This window comes from Pogona vitticeps, chromosome 5, assembly GCF_051106095.1.
Source record: "Pogona vitticeps strain Pit_001003342236 chromosome 5, PviZW2.1, whole genome shotgun sequence".
In the NCBI taxonomy this organism is placed as follows: Eukaryota; Metazoa; Chordata; class Lepidosauria; order Squamata; family Agamidae; genus Pogona; species Pogona vitticeps.
The window spans coordinates 25,279,697-25,292,618 of NC_135787.1; the positions used below are offsets into that span (position 1 = coordinate 25,279,697).

At 39.9% G+C, this 12,922-nt stretch overlaps 1 protein-coding gene and 1 non-coding gene across 3 annotated transcripts in view; both read left to right on the forward strand.

Annotated features, from left to right (window-relative positions):
• MCUB (mitochondrial calcium uniporter dominant negative subunit beta) overlaps nucleotides 1–12,922 on the forward strand; it is a 68,164-nt gene that overhangs the window by 36,394 nt on the left and 18,848 nt on the right. Inside the window, exon 1 of one of the 2 annotated variants that reach the window (XM_073001820.2) lies at nucleotides 6,596–7,110. The exons of the other annotated variant lie outside the window; for it this stretch is intronic. Coding sequence (XP_072857921.2) covers nucleotides 7,075–7,110 — 36 coding nt within the window. The 5' untranslated portion in view covers nucleotides 6,596–7,074. Of the gene's footprint in view, nucleotides 1–6,595; nucleotides 7,111–12,922 lie in introns of those variants that run through there. 2 annotated transcript variants of the gene reach the window in all.
• On the forward strand, nucleotides 8,886–8,991 carry LOC140707923 (U6 spliceosomal RNA). The gene has a single exon (XR_012088053.2). It is a non-coding gene; the product is annotated as a U6 spliceosomal RNA (small nuclear RNA).

Consider the following 12,922-nt stretch of genomic DNA (forward strand, 5'->3'; position numbering starts at 1 on the left):
TTTAGCTTATTTCTTATTATCCCACAGCACTATCCCTAAATGTAAGAAGATCTTTGGTTAATTCAACTTCCCTTTACAGTGAATGGTGGTAGATCCATGGGTATTCAATATTAGTAAAGGCTTTGCTGCTGATTTCTAGGAAAAAATGGACATTCTTACCTGTGTGTTCCTGATGTGCATCTAATCTAAACAAGGAATATCTAACCTTGAGAGTGGAATTAATTTCCTCTTTGATGAAAGCAAAATCCAGCGCATTGCAAAACGTGTTTTCTTCTTTTTTGAGAAAGTACTCCTTTCATTAATTAATCTGTAGCTAAAAAAACAAGTTGTACAGTTAGAATGTGCACAGCTACTCAGAAGGACTATGTTTTAGTTTGGTATGTTGTTTCCATATATTATTTAGTTTAATTATGGCTTTCTCTGTCTACTGATTTAAGGATTATAACCAAACTAAGTGTGTTATGTCTCTCTGCTGGGGTGGTAGCTACTTCTCAAAATTGCGATAGACTCCTCAGGGTCTCATATGAAGCAAAGAGAGGCAGCCAGTGAGAGATTAGAGGGAAGACTGAATGATCAACCTGGAGCCAAGTGGATCTCTTAGCCATTTCTATCTAGAGCAGTGGTCCCCAACCTTATTGACAGCGTGGACCAGTTGGGGGGAATGGGATCTGTGCGTGGGGGGGCACCCCTGCGCTTGCATGCGTGAAGGGATGGGGCTCGCTCACATGTGCACTTGTGCCCATGCACAAAGAGGCAGGACACTTGTGCAGAGTGCACGCACACACACACACATGTGAAGGGGCAGGGGTGCTCACGCGGTTGCACTCACGTGCATGCACGATGGGGGTGAGCGGGTGGGCATATGGGGGGAGTGCGTGCGGAGGAAAATCTATCTCTGCAGCCCGGTCTGGCCAAGGCCACGGACCAGGGGTTGGGGACCCCTGATCTAGGGAACAGCAGCCAAGCAGGGGAGAATATTTTTTACTTGCCCAGTGGTGAACTGGGACAAGTGAAAGTGAAGATGCTATGTTGTTGAGTGGACAGAATCTGACACTGTCCATGTGAATATGCTTACTCTTTACATCAGCCATGCAGGAATAACATCTATTTACACACTTACAAGGTAGTATTTTCAATTGACTGTAATTGGATTTCAATTTGGTTCTACCTGGTGATTAAACCAAAATTTATCCCAGTATTCTGATGGAGATTGCTATGTCCATGTGTGATCTTCCCCTCCCTCCCTAGCCAAAAAGGAAACTAAATCTGGCTTGCTGTAACTTGAGCTCATTGTTGCATGTCCTGCACACAGAGATGATTAAAAAAAAAAAAAAAACAACAGATCCTATCCCTCCTCTGTATGACAGCCTTTCAAGTATTTGAAAAGTGCTACTGAGTGGAAATTTTCCATCACGTGGCATCAGGAAGAAGCGTTAAACCACATCCCCAAAGCCTGCCTGTAACCAGCTTTAAACGCACTTTAAAAAGACGATGCCTGGCAACTTTTGCCATGAATTTTTGGGACATTCATTTATAATTTTTCCGCACTGGATACTAGTGCATGCCTGATGATGGGATTTTTAATTTACAAAAGTTTGTATCAGTTGTTTGAGTGTGTGTGGGTGTGTGTGTGTCTAATAAAACATTTGTGTCACATTCTTCTACATTTGTGTTTTGTGTAAATGGTAGACTGTGCAATATGAGCCAAAGTACTGTATTTTGTGGTGTATAAGACCCCCCATGTATAAGATGCCCTCCACTTTTCTAACCCCAAATTTCTTTCTTTGCAAAAAGCTGCTTTCCCCCTCACAAAAAGTGGAAGGAGAAACCAGCTTTTGGCAAAGAAAGTGGAGGGGAAAAGCACTTCCCCCTCTACTTTCTTGCGAGGAAAGTGCTTTCCCCATCCACTTTCTTTGCAAAAAGCTGCTTTCCCCCTCCACTTTTTGCAATGAAAGTGGAGGGGAAAGCACCCCTTCCACTTCCTTTGCAAAAAGTGGAGAGGGAAAGCAGGGATCAAAGCACTTTGATCCCTTCGCCCTCCTTACTTCCATGTATAAAATGACCTTCACTTTTTCCTCTAATTACTTTAGGAAAAGTGTCATTTTATACACGGAAAAATACGGTAATTCTCACAGGATGGAAATTGAGAAATAGCAACATATAAGTTGCAGATACCCCAGCGCGGCCCTTCTGAAGACCCCAAACCACTCTTGACTCCTGAAGAAGTCCCCACAATATTTTATTTCTAATAATTTTTTTACAAAATACTAAAAGCTTCAGAAGGAGCAGCTGTCTGAAGTTCCTAAGAGGGACAGAATAATGTCTAGCTCCTCAAAGGTTCACCATCCGTTGTAGATCTTCAGATAAGGGAAACTCTGCACATGATTAGAGCTTCTCCTCTGAAAGAAAAGAGGGACCCAAACATGGTGTTTTCTGAAGTAATAGGCTGTTGAAAAAAATGTTTGTTTTGTGTTATTCGTTCTGGCAGAAACATTTATGGACATTTGGTGATGCATTAAATACTTCCTCAGTGTTTGTGTGTTGTGTTTGTATCATATATAAAAGAAGGCAGATATACACAAAACATATTCAGAGAGGGAAATGTGTGGCTCTAAAAGAAGATAAAATGTTAATGGTAACAGTTACGCAAAGTTCCATGCAAAGCTAAAATGGATATAAGCAAAGTTAGCATTTGCAACAGCAAGACACAGTCTTTCTAGCTTTGTTATGTAGATTCTGTTTCTTCACTACAACCACAACCCAAGTCTGAAGCACATACCCAGATCTGTTGATAAATTCTAATTCAGCTTTAGCAACATGCTAGAGCCTTCCTTTGAAGCTGTTTTGCTGAACGATGGTTAATTTTAGATCAGCAGAAGCAGCAGAATGTTGCGAGTGAACAAAATGTGTTTCAGCAGATTAATTTTTCACAGTTGTGTCTTCGGTTTTTAGAATATATTTAACTGCTAATTTAATTTGACTGTATTGTATAGGAATTGTGTGTTATCCTTTTATGTAAATCACATTAAAAAGGCATTGTATTTAAAAGAGAACCCATAAATACTACTGAAAAATAAAATGTTATTTGGAATGTTAATTTAGTTATTAAATATGTTGTTTCCCATTCCCAAAAGCCATTCCAGAGTGATTTACAAAAGGATAAACCACGGAATACTATATAGAACACCTTATTTAAAAATAATCCACCAAAATTCATGTAGTCATGTTTAGGGGGAAGGAGTGAAGAACAAAAATAATGATCAAAGTGGGTCTGTTAAACTGTTCAAACAGCCTTGTATTTGCATCAAAAAGATGACAAAACAGGTACCATGCAAGCTTTTGCGGCAGAGAACATTGCATGATGAGAGAGGGGGCTCCTGCTTCATGGCTTAGAACATCTATTGCTTTTTTTAAAAAAACATATTTGTTTCTATCTTTTACTTTGCATTACGGTTAGTCTTACATGGACAGCAAAAGAGCATTGTTGGTAGGAAACTGTAAGGATAAGCCGGTTGAATGATCACTTAGTAGTATGCACAGTAAGGTAATGATTGGGATACTCAGTAAGGTGTAGTACAGTGACAGACAAGGACTCAGGAGCCCTGGGTTCAAATCCTCACTTGGCCATGGAAACTCACTGGGGATTTAGAACTGGTAGAATAAATATCTCGCTTACCTTGAAAGCCCTATTAGTTATTATAAGCGAGTCCTGACTTGACAGCATATAACCAAGAAGGTAGCAATTAGGCAGACAGTTGAGGCATCTGGTTTTGTATAAAGTGTCCCACTGTTGTTAGTGAGGTGCTGCTTCAGATTAGGGGCTGATCTCTAAACAGGGACAGCCTTGCCTGCCATCCAGAGGTCTACAAAAGAAACACTGTCCAGTGTTTCCTGTACAGTGTTGATGATAAGTTGGAGTGGTTGTACTTGGGAGTTGTAGCTGATGATGTGTCGTGTTCTGTTGCTTTTTGTCACGAGCCTGAATTTTAATTATGTTACTTCTAGATACAGTCTGGTGTTGTTGACTTGCTTCTTCACTTTTTCAGATATGTTTTTAAAGTCGTAGCTGTGTTAGTCTGTGCAAGCCTGTTAGCCAAGAAAGAAAAGGAAACACAAAAACAAGAGACAAAAATGTTGTGACACCTTAAAGACTAACTGCTATATTTCAGTGTGAACTTTTGTGGATCAAGTCAGATGAGTACTTTTCGGAGCATCTGGTGTGAATCCCGACATGGAGAATTGTCTCAAACATGGATGAGTTAAAGCACTTGATTGCAGATTTCATGAGATATGAAATGAATCAAAAGGAAGTAAAAGAAGCAGTGGTTGGGGAAATTATATTGGTTTAATAGCAAATTGCTGTTAAAATATTCTAACTTCAGTTTTTAAACAACTTCTCTGCATTTAATAAATAAATACTGTACTCTTTTTTCAAAAATTATGAGGAAGAGGCTTTGTTTTGATACAATAGGTGGGCATTCTTCACTATTAGAGGGTAGTGAGCTAAACTATTTCAACTATTTTCTCTCTTTTTTTAAGGTTCTTAGAGTAGTAATCCTGCCAAACTCATTAGTATAATGAGTTTTCCCCTCCCTTTCTGAACCAGAAAGAAGATGGCAAAGTATGCCAAATAAGTTTTCTAAATTTGCTCAAAACCAGAGTGTTTTATTCCATCTTATTTTTCTTGATAATGTAGGCTGGTGAAAAGTGTGAAATTGTCTTAAAATGGCTATTGCAATCTTAAAATAAGGTTATTTTTTTTCTTCAAGTTTAAATTGCCCTTGAGACTATGGTAGTCTTACAGCATTGGTTAACAAAAGTAGGAGGATTTGCAACTCAATACATGTTTTTTGGTTAAAATCCAATTTCCAGCTGTATTAGAAAGCTGATTTGCAGTAAGAACTGTTTTAAGTCTCATGTGTAAGAATGCCACCCCATGCAGTTAGTGTTTTGCTTTACATTTGCCTTTAGCTGCAACATTCTGGCAACAGGCATCGATTTCCCCCCAGTCTCTGTAAAGCAACATAATGAGCAAAGAGAGTAGTACTTTTGTACTGTGAACTTTGATGAAGGTTGTGAAGGAATGGAAATAACAAGACATGCATGGAAAGAGAGTATAATATTTGCAGAGTTGATTGTTACACCTGCCCTGCATTTAAATCATTTAGCAGAAGAGCTGTAGGTTATTACAGCAACTCTAAACATTCAGATCTCCATCTGTGTGTTTTGGGGCTTTGAAAACAATGCTGTGGAGTTGTTTGTACCACTGTTAACCTTTATTCAGGTGGACCTTGCTTCCTATAGAAGGAACATTTAATTGGATGACTGCTGTTTTCTTCTTCTTTTTGTGTGTGTGTGTGCTTTCCAAGTATATTGGTTTCTGATGCTTTTTTAGGTATAATTATACTTTAAATGCATTTGTGCTGTCTCATTGTAAGCCAGTTGGGAGACTGAATAAATATTTTCGTTTTTGTTCTTGTTTTAATTTTGCAAAGGACCATGTCTTTAATGCTCTACCAAAATATTAATAAAACATAGTCCACACCCTTCTACATTTCCTCTAAATCTCATAATAAAATGTGACATTAGCCATTAAATGCATATGTCATATAGCCTTGTGTATCAAAAACACAGCTGTAACCTTCATTTCTGTACTGCTACAGAGAGTAGATCTGGCATGCTTTCCCCTGTTAGAAAACCAAACATCTTTACAGTCGTGCCCCGCTGGACGATTACCCTGTTTAACGACGAATCCGCTTAACGTTGAAGTTTTTTTTAAAAAACTATGTTTAAATTGGGTTTTTTCGCTTCACGTTGATTGGTTCCGTTTGGGGAACCAATTTTTCACTTTACGATGATCAGCAAACAACTGATCGTTGGGTTTCAAAATGGCCGTCGGCTTTCAAAATGGCCCCCCGCTGTTTTCTAGGACGGATTCCTCACTATACAGGCATTGAAATGGCCGCCGTATGGAGGATCTTGGCTGGACGAGTAGGTATTCAGCCCATTGGAACGCATTGAACTGGTTTTCAATGCATTTCGATGGGTTTTTTATTTCCCTTGACAATGTTTTCGCTCTACAGCGATTTTGCTGGAATGAATTAACATCGTGAAGCCAGGCACCACTGTATACTCAAGAGAGAGCTAGTATAGTTGGCAAAACTAAACAGATCAGGATTCTGTTTAGTCAGACCACAAGCACAATGAAAATAATTTGAGTGGTTTGGGTTTTATATCAAGATCTCCTTAGTCAAGCATAAGTTGGCTTTTAGTAATAGGAATCTTCACTTGGACAAGGGAACATTTGAGAGCCTGTCTTACTTCACCACTGTTACTTTGTTGTGCTGGTATTGACCAGATTCTGGTCCTTGGAATTAGTAATGCAACCAGGATCAAGTGGTGGGTCTGCTTGGGTGTGTTCAGCCAGCTCAAATTAATCTTTAAGAATCGAGTATACATTCTGATGATACCCAGTGTGGTGACTAAGACTTAGGAGACCTGGGTTCAAATACATTTTTGGCTATGAAAACTTACGTGTTGGTGGTAGTTTGGAACTGGTATAACTACTACTTAAAATATCTCACTTACTTTAAAGGCCCTATTAGGGTCGCTATAATTTGCTCACTGGAAGGACAGATCCTGAAGCTGAGGCTCCAATACTTTGGCCATCTCATGAGAAAAGAATACTCCCTGGAAAGACCCTGATTTGGGAAAGAGTGAAGGCAAGAGGAGAAGGGGATGACAGAGGATGAGATGGTTGGACAGTGTCATTGAAGCAACCAATATGAATTTGACCCAACTCCGGGAGGCAGTGGAAGACAGAAGGGCCTGGCGTGCTCTGGTCCATGGGGTCACGAAGAGTCAGACATGATTAAACAACAACAACATAACTTGATTCCAACTTGACAATGCATAACACACCTATATTCTAAGAGTTGGCTGGATTGCTCAAGTGAGTTGGAGTACCTTGCTGCAGAGCCAGACATTCAGATTTCAATTCTCCACATTGCCTCGCAGGAGAATGGCTAACTTGCACACCCTTGGGCAAAGTCCACAGTCCTGAAGGGGAATGGCATGCTTGGTACCTTGAAAATGCTGGAAAGAGTCACCGTAAGTTGGAATCAACTTCATGGTACACAATTAGTATTAGCATTATTATATATTCTAAATAGCTCTGTGTTGCTCGTGTTGATTTTCAATCTGACATTAAAGCAAATTGGTACTGTATTAGATTTTGTTTTATACTTTGGAAACATTGTGTTCCATTTCCTCAAGTATATGGGTCAGAAAGGTGGTTTGCAAGAAGCAGTGCTGATTGAAATTAATCAGTTCTCCCTTTTATGGAAGTCTAATCAAAACATTTTGTCCAGCTGGTATCCTTAGCTCCTGATGGGTGTGAAAGAAACCCTGCCAGCACTGACAGTTACAGGGGGCAGAGTCTGACTGCCTCTGCGATAAGGCTGAATATTTAAGTGGTCCCCCGCCCTGCTTCTGTCATTTTCTCTCCACAGTAAGAGGAAAAGCTGCGAGATGCCAGTTCTCACTCTAGCTTAGGTGTTCCGGCTGCTTGTCCCTGAAAACAGCCTCTCTGTTTTCATGTATTGCTTTGAATACAGTCCAGCCATTCAAAGTGGAATGTGTTAAAGATTGTAAGTGTGGTCCTGCAGGGACCTATTTTAGGAAGGAACCAGGGACTTCTGCATGGAAAAACATGTCTATGAAACTCTGGAGAGACACTGTCAGTAAGTATAGATACTGCTGGCCTAGGAACAGTGGTGCCTCGCTAGATGATGATAATCCATTCCACTGAAATCGCTGTTTCGCGAAATCATTGTCTAGAAAAAAGCATTTCCCCATTGGAATGCATTGAAACCTGTTTAATGCGTTCCAATGGGGAAGAATCGTCGTTGTCTAGCGAAAATCGGCCATAGGAAAGCCGCTTTGCGAACCACTGACCAGCTGTTTAAATCGCTGTCTTGAGAAGCTTCGAGCCTGAAAACGCCAGTTTTGTGAGTGCGGAGGGAGCTGTCAAAATCGTCTAGCGAAAATCGGTTTGCGAAGCAGGGACCAAACATTGTCCAGCAAAATTCCCCCATAGGAATCACTGTTTTGCAAATTGCTATAGCAATCACAAAAAGTCAATGTCTAGTGAAAAAACTGTCATGTGGGGTAACTGTCTAGCGAGGCGCCACTGTATAGCGTTAGAATTGAAAAGGCTAGAGAAGGTGCAGACTAAAAAATGCAACTCTGCTAAAGTATGTAGGAGATGATACCTATTACACTATTCTGGATGGGATATTTTGTGTATAATATTTTCAACATGTTTATTGACATCATGAAAGTGTGTTGTGATTTACAGAGTAATATAACCGATGGACAAATATATTGTCTGTTCTGCAACTAGCTGCATAGGTTTATGACTTTTGATTAAAACTGAGTTCTTCAGGGTTTTATATAACATTCTCATATCTGTTAGCTTATATAGCCCGGCACTCACATCCTCCCCCCCCCCATAAAATATCTTTAAGACATTGAATGGAACCCATCCTGCCATTAGACAGAGTGCAGGAGTTTCCTCTGGCCACAGATTTGGGGCATAAGAAGATAGCAGTATATTGCCGTTTCATTTTGTTATTGTGCTTTTGCAACCTGGGAAGAAAGGAAATATATATGAGATGTTATGTGTTGGTCTCAAAATGCCACACCTATCCTCGAGCACTGTTCAGCTTGACTTTGGGGGTAAAGGAATCATTTGCTGCTTATCCCATGCAGTCAGATATCTTGGAATAGCTCAAGCAGGGGTGGGAAACACTTAGCCCTCCAGATGTTTTGGCTTACAGGGCTCATAGTCCCTTACCTTTGGCCATGCTTTATGAAGGCTTCTGGGAGCTACAGGTTGATACATGCACTGAAACTGGAATGATATAGAGATGGTTGGCACAGTCCCTGTGCAAGCATGACATGCAGATTCATTAAACATTTTGTCTTTTGTTGCTGCGTTGTTGTTCAGTCTCAGGAGGGAGGAGGAGGCTGGGATGCAGTGTTGATCTTATCATTCTGTCTGTTTGTTAAACAGCAGTTTTCTTAACCCTGCCAGCCTGCTGTGAAAAAGGAGAGAAGAATCACCCATCTCGTCTCTTTCTCTCTTGATAAGACTGCCGAGTAGAACTTCAGGAGTAGCCCTATAAATTATAGTAACAGCTGTGGATGGTGAAGATTCAGTGAAAGAGAGACAGAGATGCTATTTGGAGAGGGAGGCTCACAAAGCACTGCTGAGACATCTCTGTTTTAAATGCTTGAGTGATTGTAAGGCTCTGTTTTTGCCCAGCCTCCTCTACCTGCCTGAAAAACAGGCATAAATTGAAAGGCTATAAAGCTTTCCTCTGACCTCCCTCTTCTGGTCCGTAGGTCGATTCTCCGGCTGCAAGTCGAAGTAAAACCTTGCGGCCAGAGAAGTACGGATCTCGAAAAGTTCATAAGTGGAGACAACCATAAGTCGAGACTCCACTGTATTGCAAAATGTCTTCAATATTTATTATTATTTTTATTTAGTTAGACACAGTAGAGATATTGGAACAATGTACCATTACTTTTACATCAGCTTAACATTTCTTCTTCATTTGTATTCTAGATTTTTTTTTTTTAAAAAAAGGGAAATCAGTTTGCTTCATTACTTACTTAGTCATGCTTGTCATCTACACCTTCATTTATGCATATTGGCAAAGCCTCTCCTCATTCTTTTCTAATAAAATTGAAAGTAGTATTTGCTCATCTTGTCAGTAAGTGTCACTGGGGGAATTTTAATATGGATTGCAAAAGCAGAAACCTTCAATTATGTAAGCTCTTGTTTAATGCTCTTGATACCCGTTTAGGAAGTTAATTTGCTCCTTGTAAGCCTTTTGACCAATTATGATTTATTCATAGTATGAGAGAGAGCTTTCCTAATAGCAGTCAGATCACCTTGGGGTTCCTATATTGGGGTTTACTGATACTCAAGATGGGATTCTAAATGGGAAGCTAGAAAAGTTCAGTTGGTTGTTCCCAAACGGTGGAATTACTTACAAAGGGAGGCTAGGCTGACCCCCCTAGCTGTCCTTCTGCGGATGGGCAAGAATCTCTATATTCAGGCAGTCCTTTGGTAGTTACACTGAGTTGCTTCTGAAGAAGCATTTATCTGGGTGGAGGTGGCATTCCACTTGTTAATATGCTTTAATTGCTTTTAATTTGGTTTATGATTTAATCCCTCTTACTTGATAACTGTAATTGTTTTACTTAGTTTTGTGCTTAACCATCTTGAGCCTTTTGGGAAACAGAAGGTAAGAATGAAATCTAATAAATAAATAGATCCCTTTTAATAGTGTGTGTCCTTCTCACACTGGGGTTGCTGTTTTAGATTAATATACTCGGTCAGAAGTCCAAAATGGTTTGGCGGTAATGGCATCAATAAAAGCAGCTGAATATTAGAGACTTCTTTTATTTCAGGAACTGGCATATAAACTCTCTGCTTAAAATCTGTTGTTATCGTTTACGTCCTTTAATTTGTGTTAGAGAAATGGATGATAGTTCCCCTGCTAAAAATAACATGAGCAGGAGACACCTGATGAGACTAACCTGGCTGATGTCAGTCTTGACACTATTTAATAAGTAATTGTGATATTCTAGAACCTTAACCAATCCTTGCAGTGGCATGTCATAGAAATTTTTCCAGGTCGTTTATGGCCTATTTCAATTGTATTCATCTGAATTGTGTGAAGGAGTCTTAGAAGGCATGTTGTAACATGTCTGCAGGGCACTTTGAGGATAAAATGACTTCTATGCAGCATGCTGTGATTGGAGGACAATTCTTGGAGGTATGGCCCCATAGTGGTGGATGCTTTTTTACTAAGACTAAAGCATGTTGACAAAGTACATGAACAAGTGGAGTCTTATCACATTCATGCTCATCCCTTGCCACATTATATTAAACAGGAAGGGTTTGACCAGAAACTGGTAAATACCTCCCTAAGAGAGGTGGGGGGTCCTAGCCACATAAACTCAGCAGCAGTATATGATTACATTTGCTGTAACCAGAATATTTAATTACCCACTGACGAGATGCTAGCGCCTCCTTGCTGGACAGGATACTTAAGCAAATAAGGGTTATGGAGCTGCAAACATGGTTGGATAGGATTTATTATCTGGACCCATTTCAGTGTGTAAGGCCAAGATTCGGTGGAGACACTGCCTTAAACAGCTTGATCGATGCGGTGTACTGCAGGAGAAGAGAGCAGAATTGCAACCCTTTTGATTCTTCTGGTCTCTTTATAGCTTTGAAAGCATCAGTCTTCTAAAACAGGCTTCCTGGATTGGGATTTGGAGACATTGAATTTATACCCTGCTGTACTGTGCTCACAGTTTCAGTGTCAAGTCTGAAGGTAGAAGATTGTTGTTTATGTGTAGGCAGAAGCAAGAACAGTGGAAAAATATAGGTTTTTGCTCACATATAAAGCCTACACGCAACTGGCAGGCTTCTCCTCTTCAGACTTGTTCCTCTGTGTGCAAAGAAAAACTATATCCTCTTTATTCATATTGTTGATGTTGGAGACAGCAACATCTGTTTTCTGAGAGAACATGTAACATGATGATGATGACCCATTGATAGCCTTACTTTCATTTATACTGTTGGTTCTCTTTGCTGAAAGAGGACAGAAAGTATGAAATTTGTTCGCTTGTTTCCACTGGCAGGGTCATGTAACTTGAAAACTACAAACCAAGGATTACTGATTTTGAAGAACAAGAGAACCAGGAGAGATAACTGCCTATACCAATTAGACTTAAAGTTGACTTTGACAGAATAAATGAAAGCTCGCAATACCATTCTACAACTGCTGCTAACAGTTTAGTTTGCCAAGATAAGTTTTATTTTTGGCATATTTATTGTTGATGTAGAGATTTTACAGCTATGAAATGGATTTCATTACATTGCACTTTGAAATGGATAGCTTTTTTTTAAAGCCACGGAATGATTAAATAAATACCTTGATTGACTGACTGACTGATTGATTAATTGAATCATTCATTCATTCATTGTGATTTCTAAACCATCCAACTTAGTGAAAGGTCACTACTCCAAGAAAAACATAAAAATACAAGAATGTTAACCCCCATCAACCCTCCAACCACTACCCAAAAATAAAAAGATCGAACACAACCAGGTCTAAACAGACAAACCAAATGGCAATATGTAAGATAACACATCATTACTGGTCATAAAATTAAACTCAGGAGAATGTGTTTTGAAAACTTCTCTATACAGCTCTGCCTTCACCAGTTTTCTAAATGTTAGGAATGGGGGGCTGGTGTAGCTCTAATAAAAGACAATTCCACAGGAATGGCGCCACAACCCACTTCCTAGTAGATATTCTTCTAACTTCTAACTACAATTGGTAGCAAGGCCTGGGAGGAGCAGGTGCAATGGGTCGCTGTTCTTTGAGAAGGATGTTCTGACAGGGATTGAGGTCCCAAACCATTTAGGGCTTTGTATGTCAGGACCAGCACCTTGAATCTGGCATGGAAACTAAGAGTGCAATTGAGACTCCATTGAAATGAAAGGCACCACTGCCATGAACAACTTTTCAAGCCTGCTTCCATCTTGGATGTCAGGATTCCCAGCATGCACTACACATTCACCTCATTCAGGCCTCTTTGAACTGGGCTAGTGCTCTAGTCCAAAGAGCTGCCATCAGTCCTTCAAAGATGGATACAGATGAGCAGAGAGAAACAAGAGCAGCTCTTTCGGAGAGGGGAGGAGTGATGTGCATGCATAAAAAAAACTTCCCAAGGGGTACAGAAATAACTAAGAATGTCTGCAATTCTGGTTCAGATTAAAATTATGTATCTGTTGGCCGAGAGGATTAAACTAAATCAGCATTGTGTATAACCT